Source organism: Heliconius melpomene, chromosome 2 (assembly GCF_056956725.1).
Source record: "Heliconius melpomene rosina isolate 202511_hmr_F chromosome 2, ASM5695672v1, whole genome shotgun sequence".
In the NCBI taxonomy this organism is placed as follows: domain Eukaryota; kingdom Metazoa; phylum Arthropoda; class Insecta; order Lepidoptera; family Nymphalidae; genus Heliconius; species Heliconius melpomene.
In genome coordinates, this window is record NC_140390.1 from 2,696,307 (window position 1) to 2,719,105 (window position 22,799).

At 34.0% G+C, this 22,799-nt stretch overlaps 1 protein-coding gene across 1 annotated transcript; it reads left to right on the top strand.

Moving 5' to 3' along the window:
- Positions 1–203: 203 nt before the first annotated feature.
- Positions 204–4,078, top strand: LOC146540345 (UDP-glucosyltransferase 2-like). The gene is made up of 4 exons (XM_085202692.1): positions 204–1,211; positions 1,416–1,635; positions 2,175–2,394; positions 2,843–4,078. The coding sequence occupies exons 1-4, from the start codon at positions 378–380 to the stop codon at positions 3,126–3,128; spliced, it is 1,560 nt and encodes a 519-aa protein (XP_085058818.1). The 5' UTR covers positions 204–377; the 3' UTR covers positions 3,129–4,078.
- Positions 4,079–22,799: the final 18,721 nt, after the last annotated feature.

Genomic DNA, 22,799 nt, shown 5'->3' on the forward strand with positions numbered 1-22,799 from the left:
AACTGTTTTTTCATTTAAAATAGTGCTGACAAAAACACTATATACATATTTATTTATTGACTTTCATAAAATATGAGAAAAATAATGTTATATTACAGCTTTTATATTACTGCTTATTCATTTTATATTCCTCTTATTACTGCCTATAAAATATGTTTTTATGTCTTTCATAAATATAGTTGAATTTAATATTTTTCTGACACTATATTTTATAATGTCTCAACTGTACTTGAACTTCAGCGCAATACTTTATTTGTTTACGTCTCAAGCGGCTAAGAGTCAAGACTCAAACTAATATTATATTATATATATTAAGTCCTTCTGCGCATATATTCACGTGTTAATTAATTATAATTTATTAAAAAAAAAGTTTTACAATGGTGCATTTAAAAATTTTATATATAGTGTTTTGTTGGAAGATTATGATTGTGCAATCTGCGAACATTCTTGGAGTATTTCCAACACCGTCTATCAGTCATCAGGTTGTTTTCCGCAAGCTCACCCTGGAACTCGCTAAGAAAGGCCATAACATTACAACCATTACAACTGATCCAGTTTATTCTAAAGGAAAATCACCAGAAAATTATAAGGAAATCGATGTAGGGCATGTATCTTATCCAATATTTGAGAAAAAATTTCATAACTCTTTTAAAGTTGGTGAAAGTGTTTCCAAATTTACTGAAGGAAGACATAGATCTTTTATGCTAATAGAAATATTAGAAACTCAGATCAAAACTCCTGAGGTGCAAGAATTGCTTACTAAAGATGCTACTACTTTTGATTTAATCTTTATCGAGGCTTTTATGTATTTTGCTTTAGCTTTTTCCCACAAATTTAAAGCACCTGTCATTTTAGTTAGTTCGGTAGGTCCTGTTTATCAAATTAGTAATATCGTTGGATTGCCTTGGCATCCTTTTCTCTACCCAGCGGTCACTGATGAAAGAATTTATAATTTAAATATTTTGGAAAAAATAAATACCCTATATACTTTATTATCTTATAAATATGCATCTTATCTGAGCGAAGACAATGAAAATGCTCAGCTTCAGAAATATTTTGGACCAGAACTTCCGCCTTTAAGTGAATTATATAATAACGTGGACATGCTCTTTATAAATGTCAACCCTATGTGGATAGAAAACCAGCCAGTACCCCCAAATGTTATTTATATGGGGAGCATTCATCAGCTGCCACCGAAAGAATTGCCGAGAGTAAGCCAAATTCTTAAAATATTTTTTTTAATTAAATATTTGCTTTTATGTAAAAGAAGTACAGCGCATTTAAAAGAAATATAAAAAAATAATGTCATGTTTCAAATTTTACTTAACAAAAACATACTTAGAAACATGGTTGGTTATGTATAAGTGCTTTGCGTGATCAACCAAATACTAATAATATTTTATTACATATAACAGGAATTAAAACGATACATGGATTCATCTGAAAAAGGAGTGATTTACGTTAGTTTTGGAACAAATGTCATACCGAGAATGTTGCCTCAAGAGAAAATAAAAATTATGGTCTCTGTTCTTTCTAATTTACCCTACAACGTGATGTGGAAATGGAATCAAGATCTACCAGAATTAGGAAATAACATTAATGTTTCCAAGTGGTATCCACAAGCCGATTTACTAAGTAATTTACTTTTTTTTAGCAGGACATGAAAATATTAAATATTTAATTTCCTCAAGTGAGAATCGAACAAAAAGCTTAAATGGTCATCTTAAAGCTAAGTTATCTCTGTCCATAGTACTACACTCGTTTTATACGGAACAAAGCGTGAGGCCGAAAAACAGGAAATTTTTATATTTTTATACAATGAACATTTTCATCAACATATTAAGTACAATAATGACTCGGGAAAAGGTTTTTTATAGATTATGGTTAAGAAATTTATATGTAGATTATAAATATTTATTTATCTAATCTAGTTAGCCTAACATGTAATAATTAACAGTTTAGTTGAAAGACTAGGAACAAGAATAATAAAAATGGGTGTAATAATAGAGAAGTGAATTGGTCTGTGCCCAACTCACAATTTGTATTAAAAAAAAATATGCTCTAAATAAAATCTTTAATGTAAAAAAAACAAAGAGAGCTGTTCAAAGTAAACTTAAGATTAAGCAATTATATTCATAAAATATCAATTAAATATTAATATTTTGAATTCTCAGGACATCCCAATGTGAAACTCTTCATTACTCAAGCTGGTCTCCAATCGACAGATGAGGCCATATCGGCTGAAGTACCTCTTCTTGCGATACCTATATTAGGGGATCAGCGTTTCAATGCAGAAAAATATGTTAAATACGGCATTGGCATCAAACTTGATATAGAAACATTTACTGCGAATGAATTTAAAAATGCTATCGAAACAGTTATTAATGATGAAAGGTAGGTAAAATATTCAATTTAAGTTATTCAAAACAGAAAATAGGATAATAAAATAGAAAAAAAAACAAAATATTTAATTTTGATTTAAAATAGAAAAATAATTCCTTTTACAAAAATACATCTCATGTAGGTATAACAAAGACACAGGCAAACTATTATTTTTTACTGCTACTGTAAACTGGAGCTCAACTGCGCTCTGCGACTGTTAACGCCACTACTTGTGGGTTTGATTTCCATTCGAAGAAATTAAATATTTAATATTTCCTCGCTTTCACAACGAGGCAAAGCGCGGCATTGAGTTCCGCCACTCAAGACGTAATGCACTCAGAATTCAAACTTTTATTACTTTTTTTTATTGATCACTTGCTTCCATAAATTAGTGCATACAACAAAACAAAATCTTCAGCTTTATAGATGTCTATATAAAAAAAACGTTTCGTATTTTCAGTTATAAGAATAACATCAAAAATCTTAGGAAGCTTTTCCTAGACCAACCCGAGTCTCCTCTTCAGCGCGCTGTTTGGTGGTCTGAATACGTCATCAGGAATAAAGGGGCGAAACATTTGAGATGTCCAGCAGCCAATATATCTAACGTTGACTATTATGAATTGAAATTTGTTGTTATTATAGTATTCGCGCTTGTTACTACTTGCATTATTTGTGTAAAGATTACAGAATATGTAATAAAACTCATGTTAAAGTATTTTAGAAGAACTAAATTGAAAATGATGTAAAAATATATTTCCTCATATATCTTTCATATACAGGGTGGAAGAGGCAGCGCTACTTGTACTGAAACTGCATATAGGGTAAAATATTTCAAACCCAGAGCTAAAGAAATTAATCAAGGTACTTCAATAGTTTGGACGTAGGGTTTTTTTTTCATTTTTTTCATTTTTATCCATACCTGTATTTCGTGTGACGCAGACATACGCATACATAAAACACGTATGCGACGTTGCCACTTTGACAGGTAAGTGTGTGCGTGCTTATGTTATAGTTAACAAATGGTCTTTTATTTTAAAACGATAATTTTATCATTTATTTTGTTTGAAATAAACTTTTTCATTTTTGGCAATTATTTTTTTTCTGAATTATATAAGATTTTTATAGAGTAGTTAAAACTGTGGTTTCGTTTAAAGTGGTGCTGACAATTCCGCCCTGTATAGACAACGATGAGTTACACTTGTATTATATTACTAGTAGCCGCGTGCGGGGCTATGCCCGCTTGACATAAAATACTAATAAAGAAATTAAGAAAGCTAAAGATTCAGTCAATTCAGTAAAACTGTTGTATAAAATAACTGTTACGGCCATTATCAAATTTGTCGAACTAAGTAATAAAATATACCCTATATGTTTTCGGAAGCTTGCCAGAATCCAATAGTAAAAACCGCATCTAAATCAGTTGAACCCATTCTGAGAAAAGAGATTAGAAACGCACAGACAAAGAGACAAAAATTTTAAAAATTAATATTTTGGGTTCTATTATGTCAATAAAGGTTCCCAATAACATTTTTTTTTAAATATATTTCAAGTACAGACCCTCTTACGATTTTATTTTAAGAATAGATATATAGAGATCCCCTGGTCGCATTTTCATATTCCAAGCGATGTGAAAATACTATTAAAAGATTTTAAAATGATGATGATATTGTAAAATAATGAATACATACGATCTCAAACTTTGTCAATTTTTTTTAATTTGTACTTCCCATCTATATATATAAAATCGAAAGGTCACTCACTCATCACGAAATCTCAGAACCTACCAGAGCTAGGAATCTGAAATTTTGCATAGGAGTCACTTATAGGACGTAGGTGCTCGCTAAGGCGGGAATTTGCAATATTCGACTTTTAAGGGGTTGTTTTTGGGGTTGAATATTTGTATGAAACTTCGTTACTACAAATGCTAGAAGTCTCAAATTTTTCATGGACGTCACTTATAGGACGTAGGTACTCATGGAGACAGAAACTAATAATAACGTAGTTCACGTAGGCGAAGCCGCATGCGGGCCGCTAGTTTTGTTATATAATTCTAATATTTACACGGGATTCTCGATGCGCGAGTCCAATTCGCACTTGGCTGGTTTTTTTTTTCAATAATTATATTTTTACCATAAGTTTCAAATTTTTTTATGCTTATAGAATTTATTGGTATACTCGTACTTGCGGCCCACGCGCGACTTCGCTAATGTTGATTATTTTAGTAGATATGCTTATCTACGCTATTATGCACTTTATAAATTCTAATTTGTCTTTTAATTTATTTAATTTTGTGCGCAAAAAGTGTCATAAATTTAGTCGAAAAGAACAACTAATGCTTTTTTTCCATAAATTCCTGTCTGGCGAGAATTAACAACCCTCTCTATTTTTCAACGTTCGTCCCATAAGAATCAGTTCTTACGCTGTATTCCGCTAATAACAGGATAGGCAGAGGAAATTTGTTGTTGTTGTTCTTTAATTATGGCGATCCACCAGTATGGTGCCAGTTCAGCACTAATCACTTCGCCAATGTCACGTTGAAACAGAGGAAACTTCATGCTAAGACACTCCAATCCCCACTTTCGCCGAATTTTCGAGACATTACGTGTTAAGTGGCGGAACTAAATGACGCGCTTTTTTTTGTTACCAGATCAAAAAATAAAAAATATTAATTCACAATCGTCGCGGTTATAGTCACGTTTGTGTCACTGCGCCACGATTTTTAATTATTGACGATTATTATCATACTAATACAAATACAACAACTTATTTGGTTCGAAAATTATACGGCTCTCTTAATAATAGGGAAAATATTCTATTGTAAATATAAAATATACTTTCTACGAATATTTAAAATCTATACCTGAATAAACATAAGAAGTATAATATTAGTTTTAAAACATTGTCTTCCTCGTTTTCCATCCAATTTTCGAGACATTGTGTTTTGAAATGCTAGTTTAGGGCTTATTTTCGTTGGTCGTTAATTCAGTCGTAACACAACATTGGGAATCTGCAGTAACCCGCATGTGTATAAAATTTACGCTAACTATTTCTGCTGTTTTTTGCCGTTTTACATTACAACAACTATAATGTCCCATTTTGAAAATAAAGCTGACAAGCTTAGTAAATAAATCTGACCCTACCTGACCACTGATACCTTTGCACGTTCCGAATAATGATAAACGAATATGAGACCTTAAAGCGACGCGGTCTTGTTACCTGCGCGGAGAAAACTTTTACTGTCTTGTTACCTGGGCGGTGAAAAATTTAAATGTCTTGTTACCTGTGCGCAGATAGCTTTAACTGTCTTATTACCTGGGCGGAGAAAACTTTAACTGTCTTGCTACCTGGGCGGAGATAACTTTAACTGTCTTGTTAGGTAACTAGACAGTTAAAGTTATCTCCGCCCAGGTTTTCTCCGTCCAGGTGGACGGAGAAAACTTTAAGTAGGAATCAACTCTACTACTCTCCAGAACTTCACATTTATAGTCATATTTCATGAGTCAAAATACACACACATACACACATAAAAAATTCACACCATAACCCTGATAGTTGCACAGTTGAAATTTTCACAAATGATCTATTTCAAGGCTTGTATTTTTTCTGAGCTTAAGGGACCACAGAGACTCTCCACGCGATTGGCCTCTGAGATTCTGAAATGGATTCTCTATTGGGCTTGCAAATGACCTTGTAAGACGAACAGACGAACGAAAAATTATGTTATTATCTTTTGAGGTGTGGAAATCCTAAAATTAAATTGATATTTTCATTAAAATAAAATTCATTTCACATTTATAATATTCATAAAATTACTAAATAACCTCCATGATGTTCAGCATAGGCAAACAATTGAATATTTATCATATAATAATACTGTACAACAAGGAGAACCATATAATTTCAGAAGCAAATAAATCGTGTTACTTTTGTATAAACATTTTAAATTAGGTATAGATAAAAATCTATATTTGTTTTTCGCAGTTATAAATATTCACCAAACTATTATTACAATGCATACTATTGATACTCGTACGTAGATTCAGACCAATGTCCTTCTTTCTACTTTCTGTCAAAAAATTAAATATTTAATATTTCAGTTTTCCAAGGTAAGTAAATGTAACATAGTGTTAAAGTAGTAGGAAGTGGTAAAACTTTCTTCCACGCGCCACGGAACTGTGGAATGGCCTATCCGCGGCAGTGTTTCCAGGTCCATATGACATAGTTTCCTTCAAAAAGCGCGTCTATTTCCTTGGCGGCCGGCAACGCACCTGTAGCTCCTATGGTGCTGCACGGAGTCGTGGGCGACGGTGATCACTTACCAGACCCGACCGCTCGTTTGCCTTCTCCTTATCCATAGAAAAAAAGTAGAGAGAACATAGTATTAAGACACTCAGTTCCCTATTTTAGTTACCCGCTTAGTTTTATAAACATTGTGTGTTAAGTAGTGGAACTGAACGGCGCGTTTTCTCTTTTAAACAGAATGATATGAGTGTGAAGTAACAGGGCTAATAGATACAAACAATATGAAATATTTAAATTTTGCCATTTTGAATCCAGAAAAAATAAATATATAATTTTTTTAATACTAATGAAATATAACAATAGGACAATAAATTACTAACCCTAAAGACATATAAGTATAGAATCTATAAAAAAATCTCTACGGTTTATTTGTACGCTGTAGAAGAAAATAAAAATAAACAAATTTATATAAAAATTAAGTTCTAAATATTTGTTTCAGGCATAAACAATATGGATGAAGACGTATGTTACGTAAATGTTCAATTCGCACAGCTGCTGCAAGTTTGTAGGGTGGTCGGTGTCGCCCCCGTACACCTTACTCGCGTTAGCCGCGGCTATATGGTCACATTTTCGCGAAATTATGCCATTTGCAGCGCTATTTTCATTAGCCTAATTTGTAAGTATTTGTATTGAATACTAGCAACTAGAGATGCGCCGAACGGTGGTTTGACCGAATAACCGAATACCGAATACTATTCGGTTTAAACTTTACCGAACCGAATATTCGGCCGAATTATTCGGTTTACGATTTCTTTGTTATTTTGTCGCGTAAACAGGTTTTAACATGTACGCCATCTGTCATCGCCGGCTAGATAACGAGCGGGCCGTACCTCACCGCCTGGCGAAATTTCAAAAATTATCCAAATGTACTATAGAATTTGTCTATCAACATTGTTGGACCCTCTATTTCGAATGAGATTTTCTGTTTCAGAAAATTGTGAGCTGGAACTCTCACAAACAGGGGAGGGAACCTCTACAATATATTACATTTTTTAAAAGGAAGCTCATGTGGTGTTTTGAAACTTTCTTGTAGTCCTTTCATCTCGATATGATTTTTGTATCTTTAAAAAGGCTCTTTTATCTCCACCTTAAAAGCCGGCAACGCACCTGTAGCTCCTCTGGTGTCATGGGTCCGGACGAGGTCGTGGGAGGCGGTGGTCCTTTACTATCAGGTGACCCGTACGCTTGTTTCTGTGTCTTTTTCCATAAAAAAGTACTCCTGGTAATAGTGTGTATAACGAACGACTATTTTCGAAAACAGAGAACTTATATGCAGAAAAATGCAAAAGACTGGAAAGGGACGGAAGCTTGGTATTCAGCACCATAATTTACTATAAATTAATTATAAATAGTACAATATGTACGTTTCTTTCCGATCCACGAGGGGCGTTCAATATATTTTTGGTATCAGCAAACACACAAAAAACACACAAATTTTACTCATTTGACTTATAATAATAACTTAAGTCTTACATAAGACGTTTTATATTTCATTTCTACTGTATCGTGCAGCCAAGTAAATAGAAATACTCAAACCGAATATATTCGGCGCCATAGCCGAATAATTCGGCCGAATACGAATATTGAAAAACATGCCGAATACACCGAATACCGAATACCAAACGAATATTCGGCGCATCTCTACTAGCAACCAAACCCGGCTTCGCCTACTTAAATTTATATTGTTATATTATAGCAAAACTTTTATTACTGCAAAGCATCTAAATTCGTTCATTAGTTTTTTTGAATTAAAGTGGAACAAACATCAAGTGGAAATGTCAGCGAACCATTTACGGAAACAGCATGTAGGGTAAAATATTTCGAACCTATACCTAAAGAAATTAATCAAGATGCCTCAATAATTTGGATGTAGGAGTTTTTTTTTTTCATTTTACGATTTTTATCCGTACCAGTATTTCGTGTGACGCAATTACGCATAGATACCAATAACGTAAACACTTACTATTACAAAAATATTACTAAAGGTTAAACAATTTTGAACTTTATCGCCAATACCTACGACTGTATTTCGGAGTGTGCGGCGCTGTCGCTTTGATAGATTTATGTGTGCGTGCGTCGTTCTTACAAATGGTGTTTTATTTTACAACGATAATTTTATTATTTATTTTGTTTGAAAAAAAAACCTTTCATTTTTGGGAAAAAAATTTTTTTTTAATTATATTATAAGCTTTTATAGAGTAATTAAAACTGTGGTTTCATTAAATGTGGTACTGACACTTCCACGCTGTATATATTTTGTACGATACTCAACCACAAATAAACGATTATATTTCTTATCTGTCTAGTCTAGCTTCCCATTTGTCCAGGCTAATCTCCGGAACCGCTAAACCGATTTTAACTGTAAATGTACTATAAATGAAATAGAGGAGGTTATGAAGATTTCTTCATTATATCTTATATATTTATATAGGCTACTCTTTATCTTAAAACTACTGGGATTGGAATTTACTCTACATACCACTCAGAGGAATCAACATAATAATTTTCTATTAAATACGACAACACATTCCAGTGGGCGAAGCTGCGAGCGGGTCGCTGGTTTATTAAATATAAATCTTAATATTAAGTAGATACCAAATGTTTTTTTTTGTCTTCAGCCGCTTCTCTACTGATTGCACAATTTTTAATCATTTATGTAATAAATGATGAACAAGAGCCATCAATTTTGTCATTTATACAAATCGTAACGATTTCTTGGAAAATATTCAGTAAATATCTTCCTCTATTAATATCAATTTACAATGGCCGAAAACGATTTAGCCGGATAATGAAATATCTGAGGAAAATAAATGAGGTATGTAATACGAGTAAATTTATTAATTATGCTAAAGCAGTCATTTTTGAAGAGTGTATCTCTTCAAAGACGATAGTGATATAAAATCTCCAGCATCGGCCACAGGTCGAATAGAAATAATTGAATTGTATGTGATTGTGATACATGACACATCTTCTAAGAATCTTCTGTAATTCTGACCGCATTGCAGAGTTTTATCGATCTTAGGTAAGGGCTACATCGAAACAATAAATGGACTATCTAATAGAAAGAGATAAATGGACTATCTAACAGAAAGAGAAAATTAGCGCGTACAACCAAATTAATTCATCAACTTTATAATTTCAGTATAGATTCGTATAGTCAGCCCCTTTTATATCTGAGGATGGTAGCCAACGTTCCAGCATAACATCGTATGCTTTCATGTGCCAGGATATTCAACATCTCTACTGCATACAGAAAAATAGGGAATACCAGTGCTCGTCTCAATCTTATTATGGTGTTTATATCAATTTCGTCTTTTGTCATCCCAATTCGCCTTTTCATTTTTTTTTTCGTCCCTACAGATTTAGGAGTCATAAATATTATAATACTAGCGGACGCGCGCAGCTTCGCTTGCGTATTTAGGGGTGAATTCCAAAAAACCACGAAACGTGTGTTCAATGAAATATTTTTAAGAGTCTGAATTTCAAATTTTATGAAAATTGGTGACGATTTAAAAAAAACCTATACAAACTTTCAACCCCTTATTTGCACCTTTAGGGGGAGAATTCTAGAAAACGATGAAATACGTGTTCAATTAAATACTTTTAAAAATCTAAATTTCAAATTTTATAAAAATCGGTGCCGATTTAAATTTTTTTCCATACAAACTTTGATCCCCTATTTCACCCTTTTAAGGTTAAAATTTTTCAAAATCCCTTCTTAGTGGATGTCCAGATTACGAAAGTAAACTTTTGTCCAAATTGAACGTTTCTACCATCAGCGGTTAAGGCTGTGCGTGCGTCTTACCTCAGTCAGTGAGGACAAGTCCTTTTATATATATAGATAGAAGATAATATAAATATAGCATAACATAGCTTTTTAATAAATAATGGGTTGATAATAATGATTCGTAACGTTGAAATTGAAACGATTTATAACATTTTATTATTATGTGCATTTCTATTATTGTTTAGATAAATGCGGCCTTGGATAGTGAGTACATCGCTATAAAACTGAAAAGGCCTGCTGTCATCTTCTGGTTAATATCAACATTGATAGCTTTTGTTTCTTTTATGATAATAATATATAATATATCGACAATCATTATCAATAAATGTAAGTTTACTCATACGTATATTAAAATGATGAAATCGTTATGAGCCCAGTCGTGGCACAGTAGCACAAGCATGTGACTGTCGACGCGACAGATTTTAGGTTCGATTCCCACTCAATGAAATGATATATTTAATATTTTCATGTCCTCGCTCGGTTTTAATGTGGACGGAATATCTTAACAGACTCTCTCTGTCTACCCTACCCTGCCATATGCGGGATAGGGCGTCAGCTAAAAAACATTAAGTCCATCTCTTTCTAAATTAACGGTTTATTTTTAAGGATGAATAGTATATTATAGTATATTCAAATCTTCGTTCAACTATACTCTATGAATAGTTGATAAAAAATTAAAATGTTATATTTCCAATACTATAAAAAGACTAAAGTCCATTAATAATTGTCGTGAACGGACAATTGACTGCCAGCGCGAAAATTGTGGGACCGATGTTCTACTGTCATGGCAGGGTTGGTAGGACGAGACAAAGTTTCGAGTATATTTTTGCTATAATGGCATTAATTTAAAAATTCAAATTAAATTTTCAAATGCTACATACATTTTGATGTTGGTTATGATTCTTTCAGATTTCATTAAATCATTGTATGTATTACATTATTTCAATATAACTTTCGTGTTTATGATGGAATTGCAATACATATACGTATTGTGTCTTATAAAATCGACGATCAATATATTTAACAGACGACTTAAATACTTTTTTACTGAGGGTAAGTATCAAATCCTTTCTAAAAATGGTAATTTGTACTTTTGTATTTGTACGAATTAACGGATAGATGCGTTACAAGTCGAATGCTAAGGCTGATCGTAACTCTCTATCATTTGTCCCGCCCTCTCGCTTACACGAGCGGTTTAGGCGGAACGTAACATTGGGTCATGTTTTTACTTGCGTGCTATTCGACTTATAAGACACTAGCAGACACGGGCGGCTTCGCCCGCTTGAACTATACGAATAGTTATTGACCATGTTTATAAAATTATTTTGAGTTAGGGGGAGAATTCTAAAAAAATATGAAACACGTGTTCAATGAAATATTTGTAAGAGGGTAAATTTCAAATATTATGAACTTCAAATATTTATGTATGTATGGTTAGTTTTTTTTTTATTTGTAAGGGACCACTTTCATATTATAGGGTCCAAAAAAATGTTCATTTCGAACTACGGACTTAAAAGTTATACTTGCCTAAACAAAAAAATACGAATCATTTAAATTACCTCATCGCATATTTTAGTTGGTTTATTTAAAAGATATAAACTTTAATTTTCATTACACACTAGTTTCTTTTTCAAAATGATTAATGAAAATTATAATTTGTATAATATATTATCTTGTTTATATTTCAGCCCCACTCAGTTTACGGTCAGTAGCGGCTTTACGCACAAATGCGAATCACCTTTTCCGTGTTTATGTATCGCTGTGTGATCTACTCGTAGATTTCAATAACGATGAAGGAGTTATTATTCTGTCTTTCATTTTGTTTCATATTTCCAATATCACTGTCACTAGAATCCGATGGTATTTGACAAATGATGGTAAATATAATCAATAGAATTTAAAGCTTTTAATATACTGACTAAGTAATAACTTAATAATTAGTGTCTAAGATTTGAAAGTTTTCAGTTATATCCCATCTGTTAAGCATCAAAGATATTGTGGAACATAAGTGGGTAACACCACCACTCAACAAGAAATGTTTCAAATATTACGATCGGTGTGATCTAATATTAGATTGTCTCTAAATACGCTGATACATACGAAATCCATACTATTGTGAACCTGACAAGAATGTAGATAATAATGTACTTAATGTATAAGTAGGAGCAGATGAAGCGACATTGCTTACCAGTGTAGAAAAATTAAAATTTATTATAATAGTTTCCTTCAATAGAAACCAAGCCCGCAACCATCATGGTTACAATTGCCAAAACAAGTCACTGCCCGCCCATTCAGAGCTCAACTTAATGCCAATAACTCTGACTCAGGCTCAGAGTGAAATATAAAACCTATTTTAAAACAACTAAATCTCTAATTGAATCAAGTGTAACTGTTTTAATATATTTTTATTCAGTTATAGATATCACGGACTTCACTTTTTGGGTAGAACTATTCCTTTTCCTCTATGAATGTGTGCGATTTATCATCTTTGTGGAGGCTTGTCATCGTGTTAATGTAAAGGTGAGATTATTCAATATTTGATATTTAATCTTAACATTCTGTACAATAAAATATATCATTGATATATCAAAATAAATGCACAAACTAGGAGTCGGTAACCGGGATTCAAAAATACCGGGAAACCGGGCCAAAAATAGTTTTTCGATATTTATTTATGTTTAAAAAATTAAAGACTATGCAACAGGATACCATAAAGTAAAATAAAGTTGTGACCGTAACACCTCTTTCAAACTCCTTCTACTTCTTTTTTTGGGCATTAATCCCGGCGTATATTGGTAGGGTCTGTCATCATGCTCAACCTACCCCCTTTGCACAGTCTTTAATATCCTGGCTACGGTTATTCACTATGTCACGGATCCCAAAACTACCTCGAATGAATGAGTGGTGAACGCCGCATATCCATCTCAGCATCTTCATTTCCTGATTGTGAGGAGCTCCTGAGTGTGCCAAGATAGTGCTGGCCTGCATTAGCTGCCGCATAAAAGGATTGATTAGACATAGGAGGGACATTACAAGAATAATGTCCCTCCATTTGGCCCAGACACCGCTAATCCGAGCTTGGACATCATAATCTCTATCTCTCCTTCATAGAGGCAGGACTGCAGAGCAGCGTACCTTAGGAATTTCCGAGACAAAGATATTTTCCGATATCTTGCGTCGCTTTATCCTGGGCACGTGCCAGCTTGCATATGAGCTCCTGCCTCTTCACAGTTTCAAGTTTATCATATAGTGGTGATAAACTCTCACTGTTAGCTCTGGCTATGGCTATTTTACTGGCACCATTAACTACTATGTACTCAAATCTGTCTTCAGGGTAGTCGGTTGGTTTCTTTTCACGAATTACCTCTCGGACTTTGTTTTTCCACCATTATGCCTCCCTGTCGATTACGCGTCGCAATGATTCAGTTCGATCCCAAGCATCCTGAGCAGTCTCAGTGTTAGTCAAACCATTTTGATTTTTCGCCTCTGCCAGGAAGATATTCGGACTACATCGGTCCATTCAGCAACCACCACTCGATCCAAGGCTTACGTTTCTCGACTACTTTATTCTTCCGAGTGAAGTTAAAGTTCATGACATGAAAACGATGTTGAGCCGTCAAGCTTTCGTCTGGAATGAGCTTACAGTTAGTTACACCGTCTTCGTCACCGTTAGTTAGGTTACACCGTCTGGTCAACAGTGGGACCCACTCTTGATAAGAGGCGCTGAGGATTCTTTTGGAAGAACATATTCATGACACTTTGATGTCTTTTTTATTCCAGATTTCACAGACATAACAGAGTCAGTTTTGTGCAGATCGATAAAAAAAATATGTAATGCTTGTTAGTAAATATTAGACTAAATTGATTTAGCATTAAACCGTTTTATGACAATTAGAAATTTCGTTATTTGAAGATATCCACCTAAATTAACTCTACAAATAAAAAGAGGCTCGAAAAATAACTATAAAAAATATTTTACCATCCTGGAAGAAAACATCCATGATATTGTATAAACATAAGAATTCAGTTTAATGAGACTGCTTTTATAATAAACAATATTTCCTCCTCCCCAGTCTTCCGTTCCAGTCATACCGCAGGGGCACAAGCATGTAACTAACTGTACACAAGACAGTGTGTGGATTCGATTCCCACTCGATGAAATGAAAAATATCCGAACTAAGCAAAGCGCGACGTCGAGTCACTCTATACGCAATGCATCCAGTATTCTTAATGAAAATGGATTGTCTTAACACTAGGTTCCCAGGTTCCCTCGGCCTTATCTGCTATGTGCGGAATACAGTGTGAAGAAAAAAGTGTACAATTTTTTTAACAACTAATTTTACAACATAGGATATACGACAGTCAGTGAGTGAACTGTCAGCCACATCGCGAAGTGCGCACGCGCATTTAAAGTGTTTCGAGATGAACATGTTACTGCACGATCCTGCCATTACTCCGCTCGGTCTCTTTGACATCACTAGGACCTTTATTCCCATGGTATGTTATATTTTATATACTTCTTATATTCACCTATATCTATCAAACATTTAAGAAACCCTCAGTCCATATGATTGTCACTGAATTGACAATGTAATGCTATTACGATCGACTGCTTACTTTCCATTTTGCTTGAGAATTTTACCTCGTGCTGAAATGCGATGACAATATAATATTTCAGCTTTTTTTTATTATTAACCCCCAACGAAAATAGGGATATTAAAAATAAGAAGTGCTTGTGTGTACGTCCGTCTGTGGCATCGTAGCTACGAAACGGATAAACTGACTTTGATTTAGTTTGTTTGTAAAGTGACTTAATCAAGAGAGTTGCTGTCATTATTTTATATTATTTATCAATTATGTCAAACGCAATCACTCGAGGCCATCATGAAGCAGTAGGACAGTGTATAACTGTAAACGGTAAACGGTTGTAAACTGTAAACGGTTCTTGCGAGTTCGATTTGAATTTATAGAAATGAATTATTCTAAACGTCAGTCAACATAGAATATCGCGAATTGGGACAAAGACCGAAGTGACTTTAGGTTACCTTGCCTATCCTGCTACACGGAGGACAAAAAGGTTAGAAAGGCTATAGACAAAATAAGTTTCAAGTAAATTTATATATAATATTTGTTTCAGGTTTTAGGTGGCATGGCGACTCTCGTTACATTCCTCGTTCTAGTCCACGACCAAGTTTAATGAGTTGATTTCAAGAATGGGCTTACAAAATTTATTTAGGTCTACATAAGTTAAAACAACAATAAACAAATTAACTTAATCATTCTTATCGTTATTGTAATCATAAGACTTTGATTTAATGAATTCAAATCAATATATATATTACAATAACGATAATAATAAATAATTACAGGATAAAGATGTATGGAATATCATGCAGGATAGCTGCCAATTCATGTAATTTTACCATTGACATTGAAAAGAGCAACTGTTGAGTTTCTTGCCGGCTCTTCTCAGCAGAACTGCCTTCCGAACCGGTGGTAGATTTTTATTTTAAATATTCATTCGACGATTCCAAAGATGTTATAATAGTCTACTTGAATAAAGAATATTTTGAATTTGAATTTAAATTTGAAAAACGGTTTTAGCTAAATTATATCATGATAGATCCATTGAAAGTTTGAAAATATCAATATCATCAGTAATGATAGTCTCTAAATTGAAACCATTGTTTGAATAATGAGAGGGTTAATCAGCTTCTTATATATCTTACATATCATTTAAGTCAACACACGGTGGATCGCGTGTATTTAGACACTCGAATCACCCCATATCACCATATGGCGTGTCTATTCACCTTTTTCGCGTGGCTCTTCACCCCAATTATTATAAAATTGTGTATGTCCAAAGATTTTCATCAATGTTAATAAACTTAAATATAATTGCACTTACCAATGCTTATCAAAGTTATTCTTGATAAATCAAACAATAATAAAAACAGCATTTTATGACTTAATTCAACGTTTGTTATATTATAGAAAATATATTTTATCCATATAGCAAAGTTTTTTTGAACAAAAATTACAACAGTTCTAGTGACGACATTCCAACGGTATATAAACACACAGCAGGGTAGGCAGAGGGAACATCGTGTTAAGACACCCCGTTCCCACGTTTGCTTAAGAGGCACGGAGTGTTTTAACACTGGATTCCCCGATTGCCTCTGCCTAACCAGTTACGTGTGGGGTACAGTGAGAAACAAAAGTAATAATAATATTTTTAGTAGTAATAATAATAATATTTGGACCTAGTCCATGAGATTACCGCCATGTGGGATGTCAATGCGACTATCATTGTGCCGATAGTGGTTTCGGTTAACGGTTTAATAGCGAAAAGCCTCGACCAACACCTTAAGAGGCTATCGCTTAGCTGTTGGATCAGGAACCGGATACAGAGGGCAGTATTACTTGAGACGGCACGTATTGTGCGGAGGTTCCTCTCTCTGGAGCCCTAGCCACCGATGGCTTGGACCCTTGTCCCGCCCTCGGAAGTGTGGTTTTTTTATATTTTTAAATGTATCTTTTTTTTATAATAATTTATATTTAAAAGTGTAAAATTGATTCGCTAATTTAATAAAAGTATATGCTTTTTAAGTAGGTATTTCCTCATACATTTAACTCGTCTCGTGTGTGTAATTAAAATATGTAATATGAATAAATCAAAATATTATTATGTGTGTAATTGTAGTTTTTAATTTAACTATACCTCTTTACCTAAATATACATATATTGCTGAATATAATTTTGTGAAAAAAATATATATTATATATATATGAGGCAGCATGAGAGAGCATATTGAGGCAGTCGTGGCCAGGGGCACAACAGTGTGTAGTGGGTTCGATTTCCACTCGATAAATGAAATATAGCAATAAGTTGGCAGGTACCTTCTGCAGGATACAGTGTAAAATTCAAAAATACTGTTGAGTTTCTTGCCGGCTCTTCTCAGCAGAAATGCCTTCCGAACCGGTGGTAGCTTTTTGTTCATATGTTCATTCGACGATTCAAAAGTGCTTATTATAAGTTTATTTGAATAAAGAATATTTTGAATTTGAATACATTGTAGGTTCGATCACTACTCTAAGGAAGGTAGATAAAAAAACAGCTCCACGCTTTTTTACATACTTAGGGGAATTGTGCTTAAGATGACATACTTTTTGTTTGAAGACAAATATTTCAAATAAATAAAGTCATCTGAGAACAGCATATTGCGTATACTATTATATATTTCATAATCAACGAAATTATTTTAGTTTCAGAACAATCATCTTTCAAACATCATAAAAACAAACAAAAATCGCACTTAGGTCGACCAGTGTAAGACGACATATCTACAGGGTAAAATGACATACTTAGTATGTGGCATAAAAACGCCATCATTATTTGTCGAGCATAGTTCACAAATAAATAGTTTCATCATTGTTGGGGGGCTTTTAAACAGTATTAAGGCCAGATTCATACATGTTGCAAATTTTATGAGGTTGGATTCCGTTATCAGTCACTTCCTTTTCCAAAAGGGAAATAAGCTTCGTCACTTGCGGCTATTGAATGCCCTTGCTCTAGCAGCCTTATCCATGTCTTCTTGTGACCAATATATATTCGTTTGTAATTGCCAGGCATTTTGTAGGTAAAGCAAAAAAAATATATCGATTCTATTTATAAGGGTAAGATAGTATGCCATCTTATACTCACGTTTTGTATGTCACCTTACCCAATAGATATATGAATTTAATTTTAACCGTTGTGACAAAAGGTTATAGGTTAGGATGCGCTTTTAGCGTTAGTTGTGTCATATAATAATCCTATTTTACATTTATAATTAGTTCAAATAGAAAATCTTTACCTTACATGTCTTTTCACCATCAAGCAAAAGCGAAAGAAAAATTTGTTGCAATTGAAAATAACGAAAACATGAATTACTTGCCCATCTGCATTCACTTTCAGCCATACTGAATTTAAGCACTAGCTGCATCTACAGACACTCTCTAAAACGTCACAAGATCGCACTTAGCGCTAATAGTTTCATCAATATTGGTAGTGTGTCATCTTATCATAGTATGCCATCTTGAGCACAGTTCCCCTACATCACTTGCCTTAGCAGCTTGTCGCCCAATTTCCTGGACAATGCAAGTAAAAATGCAGCACTCATCGCCGCAATAAATCCAGGATTTGAAAATAATTATATATTACTTGGTTATAGGTAGCGGAACCTACCGCCTCGCTTTTCATAAGACTAGGATAACGAGAATACTTTATATATTGATATCGCATAATGACCAATCTACTCAAAACGGCCTCGAACTCGAACGTATACACCTAGGCTATGGTCAGTCTAACATGCGATGCGTCATAAAGTCCCCCTCCCCCCCTCCTTTTTTAGTTACACGCTGTTTCCTGTACATCGCAGGGTAGGCAAAGAAAACCTCGGAACCTAGTGTTGCCATTAAGACATTTCCAATCCGTTTAAATCTGCAAATCAGCGATAGAGCAATTCTTTTTTGAAGTCGTCATGGAGCAGAGGCACAAGCGTGGAACTGTAAACACGACGGTTGTGGGTTTGATTCCCACTCGGCGGAAAGTAAGGAACGCAGTGTCTTAACACTAGGATTCCTCTGCCGACCCTGCTATTAGCAGCATACAGCATCAAAGTTAAAGAAAAAAGATTGACTATTTTTGAGTGACGAAATATGACTCTATGGAGTTATTATTTAATATACCAATATGTAATTTATATATTTCAATATTGTAATTTATTTATATAGTAATTTTATATTTTTAATAGAATAACAACACGAACTATATAATTTCGGAAACAAATAGGAGCCGACCTACATCGTAAAATTAGATAAATATAATGAACGCTAAGATTTTTATCGCAAATAAACTAAATATAATTTTAATTTATTCTATAACATTTCTTAACAATGTAAACTTCTGATTCTATTTTCACGAATTGTATTATAAACATTAATCTCCATGGTAAAACATATCATAAAATCTTTAAAATGGTATTGATAAAATCAATGGATATTTTTATATAAAAAATAGTGTGATACTTCAATCCCTGCACGCAATAGTACAATGTATATTGAACGTTTCAAATTATATATGCTTTGGACAAATAGATATTGTATCAATTCAAACTATTTTCATGGAGATTAATTATATTTACAAAAAAGAAAAAAATATTTAATTATTACTTAAGGTTGAAGTTAATGCCTGGATTATATACAGGGTGGAAGTGTCGGAAATACATTAAATGAAACCACCGTTTTAACTACTCCATAAAAGCATAATACAATTATTTTTTTTTATTTCAAACAAAATAAATAATAAAATTATCGTTGTAAAATAAAACGCCATTTGTAAGGACGACGCACGCACGCAAACCTTTCAAAGGACACCGCGGCACACGCCTCACTCCGAAATCTAGTCGTAGGCATTGGCGAAAAAGTTCAAAGTTGTTTAACCTTTACAGGTATGGAGAAAAATCGTGAAATGAAAAAAAAAATCCTACGTCCAAACTGTTGAGGCATCGTGATTAATTTCTTTAGGTATGAGTTTGAAATATTTTACCTTACATGCTGTTTCCGTGAATGGTTCGCTGACACTTCCACCCTGTATATTGAAAAGTAGTACGTAGCAGTAATCATTAAAGTATGTATAAATAGAAAATATTTGATGAAATGTATCATTATTCACTAGATTTGCTGTAAAGAAAGCCAGAGATAAATTACTGTCAACATACTCCGTTCTTCTTCTTCGAATTCGAGATATTCCGTATTAGGTAGCACAACTCTTCTCTGCACCTCGTCTTGCCTCCAAGCATATGCCTATCCATATGTCCTATTACGTCGCTACAAAAGAGCTTAAGGCCGTCGTAGCGCAGTGGCACAAGCATGCGATCATAAAGGCGACAGTTGAGAGTTTAAATCTGAGTCGAGGGAAATTCATCACTCTGTTAACGAGGCTAAGCACGACGTTGAGTTCCACCACTCAACAAGAAATGCCTCAAGAATTAGGCTGAAAATTAAATTAATGGCGAGCAGACGGTGTTAACACTAGGTCCCCAGGTTCCATCCCTCCACCAAAAAAAATTGTTGGGAATTATTATTTGTAACAAATGTTTTCTTTCAGATAAACAACATGGATGAAGGCGTTTGCTACGTAAATATTCAATATGCAAGAGTGTTGCGACTTACGAGAATCCTATGTGCCGCTCCTGTATGTCTTACTCGTGTTGACCGCGGCTGTAGAGTCGCCATATCTCAGAAACACGTCATTTACAGTTGTACTATCACTAGCCTCTTAGGTAAATGATTTTAAATCGTTATTCATTATTTAAATATTGAGGCCAGCCGTGGCGCAGGGGCTCAAGCGTGTGACTATCAACAAACAGGTTGTGAGTTCGCCAACGTTGGCCACTCAAAGAAATGAAATATTTAATATTTTCATTTGTTCGCTCTGGTGTGGATTCAAAGCGCGGTGTTGAGTACCGCCAATTAACACGCATTATCTTCATAATTTGGGCGAAAGTGGGGAACGGAGTATTTGAGTTTTATCACTAGGTTCCCAAAACCCCTCAGCCTCCCTTGCTTTGCGCGGTGAAGTAAAAAAATCTTATTCAGTATTAACATTTAATGGGTTTACTTTCAGCTATTTCCGTCGTAATTGGTGCATTTTATTACACGTACTTCGTACACGAAGCACAAGAGCAGTTCATTATTCCATTTTTTATTATAAGAATATTGGGGGACATAACTAGCAAAATACTTTTAATAACATTGATAGCTTATAACGGACAAAAAAGATTTAACCGTATTATCAAGTATCTAATAAAAATTAATGAGGTATGTAATCTATATATATATAAAATCAAAAGGTCACTCACTCATCACGAAATCTCAGAAACTACATGTGCTAGGAATCTCAAATTTTGCATAGGAGTTATTTATAGGACTTTGCAATATTCAGCTTCCAAGGGGTTGTTTTTGGGATTGAAAGTTTTTATGAAACTCCGTCACTACAAATGCTAGGAGTCTCAAATTTTGCATGGACGTCACTTGTAGGACGTAGGTACTCATGGAGACAGAAATTAATAATAACGTAGTTCACAGAGGCGAAGCCGCGGGCGGGCCGCTAGTATTAAATAGATGCCAGTCGTGACAGGCCTCAGGAGGAGGCAGGAGCACAGGCACGCTGCTGTGAACGTGACAATTGTGGATCTGATTCCCACTCGAGAAAATGAAATATATAATTTAATTTTTTAAAATATATGATTTCTTTTTCTCGCTCTGGTAACAAGCAAGTGGTGGACCACTCGACACGCAATGCCTCCAGACTTTAGTAGAAAGTGGGGAACAGAATTTTCTCGATAATATTCCTTCAAACTAATTATGTAAGCCTCATATAAGACTTAACGAAAATAATAAATTTTCGTTTGACAAATTAATTTATTATTATAAATATTATATATATATTTATATTATTATTATTGAATCCCCAAATATGACGGTAGAAAGCAGTACGTACAAGAGCTGCAGCATAGTTAACGAGGATGTTACTCATATTTTAATATTTTAATTTATAACTACAGATTAACGCAGCGTTGGATAGCGAATATATCAATACAAAACTGAAAAAATCAGCTGAAATTTTCTGGTCGATTTCAACTTTGCTTATTTTTGTGGATTTTGCTGTACAGCTATGCAATACACCAAACCCATTTAATTTAGATAAAGGTACGATAAGTTATTTATTTAAGACTAGTGGCCGCTTGCAACTTCATTTGCGACATTTAAAAGTTAGGAATGTTCTCATGTTAAAAGAAAGGGAGTTCCACAACCTAGGAACCGCCCAAGGAAGACTTGTCAAAAAGTATTTTTAGGGTAAGTTCGTTACGTTTTTGTTACGTTCAGGACGAAGAGATATGGGGTATGGTTCCCCAAAAACTCAAAACGTTCTTTAAGGTAAGGTTGAAGTATTAGATTGAACAGAATACGAAGAACGAAACGAAGGCGGATAGGGAGACACTAAAGATTTTTATCGAAATTAGAGATATAATCAATTTTATTCGAATTGAAGACAGAGATATATGATCAAATTAAATCGGTAGAAAGAGAGTATTTGCTACCGAAAGCTTTATAGATAAACTTAAAGTAGCCACCATGACACCAAAGTCAACGAAGTCAAAGACATTTTTGAAGTCCATTAATGCTAATTCTGTGACTTGTAGTATTTCCTTGCCTGCATGGAAATCTAGTGGAGTCGTAGCCATTGTCTTAATGGGAACCGAGTGGGAGTACAACCGCTTACA

Excerpts from the sequence above, each read along its gene's own strand:
- LOC146540345 (XM_085202692.1), top strand. The coding sequence starts at position 378 with ATGGTGCATTTAAAAATTTTATATATAGTGTTTTGTTGGAAGATTATG. Across the intron at positions 1,636-2,174 it reads TCCACAAGCCGATTTACTAA|GACATCCCAATGTGAAACTC; the intron begins GTAATTTACTTT and ends TTGAATTCTCAG. Across the intron at positions 2,395-2,842 it reads ACAGTTATTAATGATGAAAG|TTATAAGAATAACATCAAAA; the intron begins GTAGGTAAAATA and ends TCGTATTTTCAG.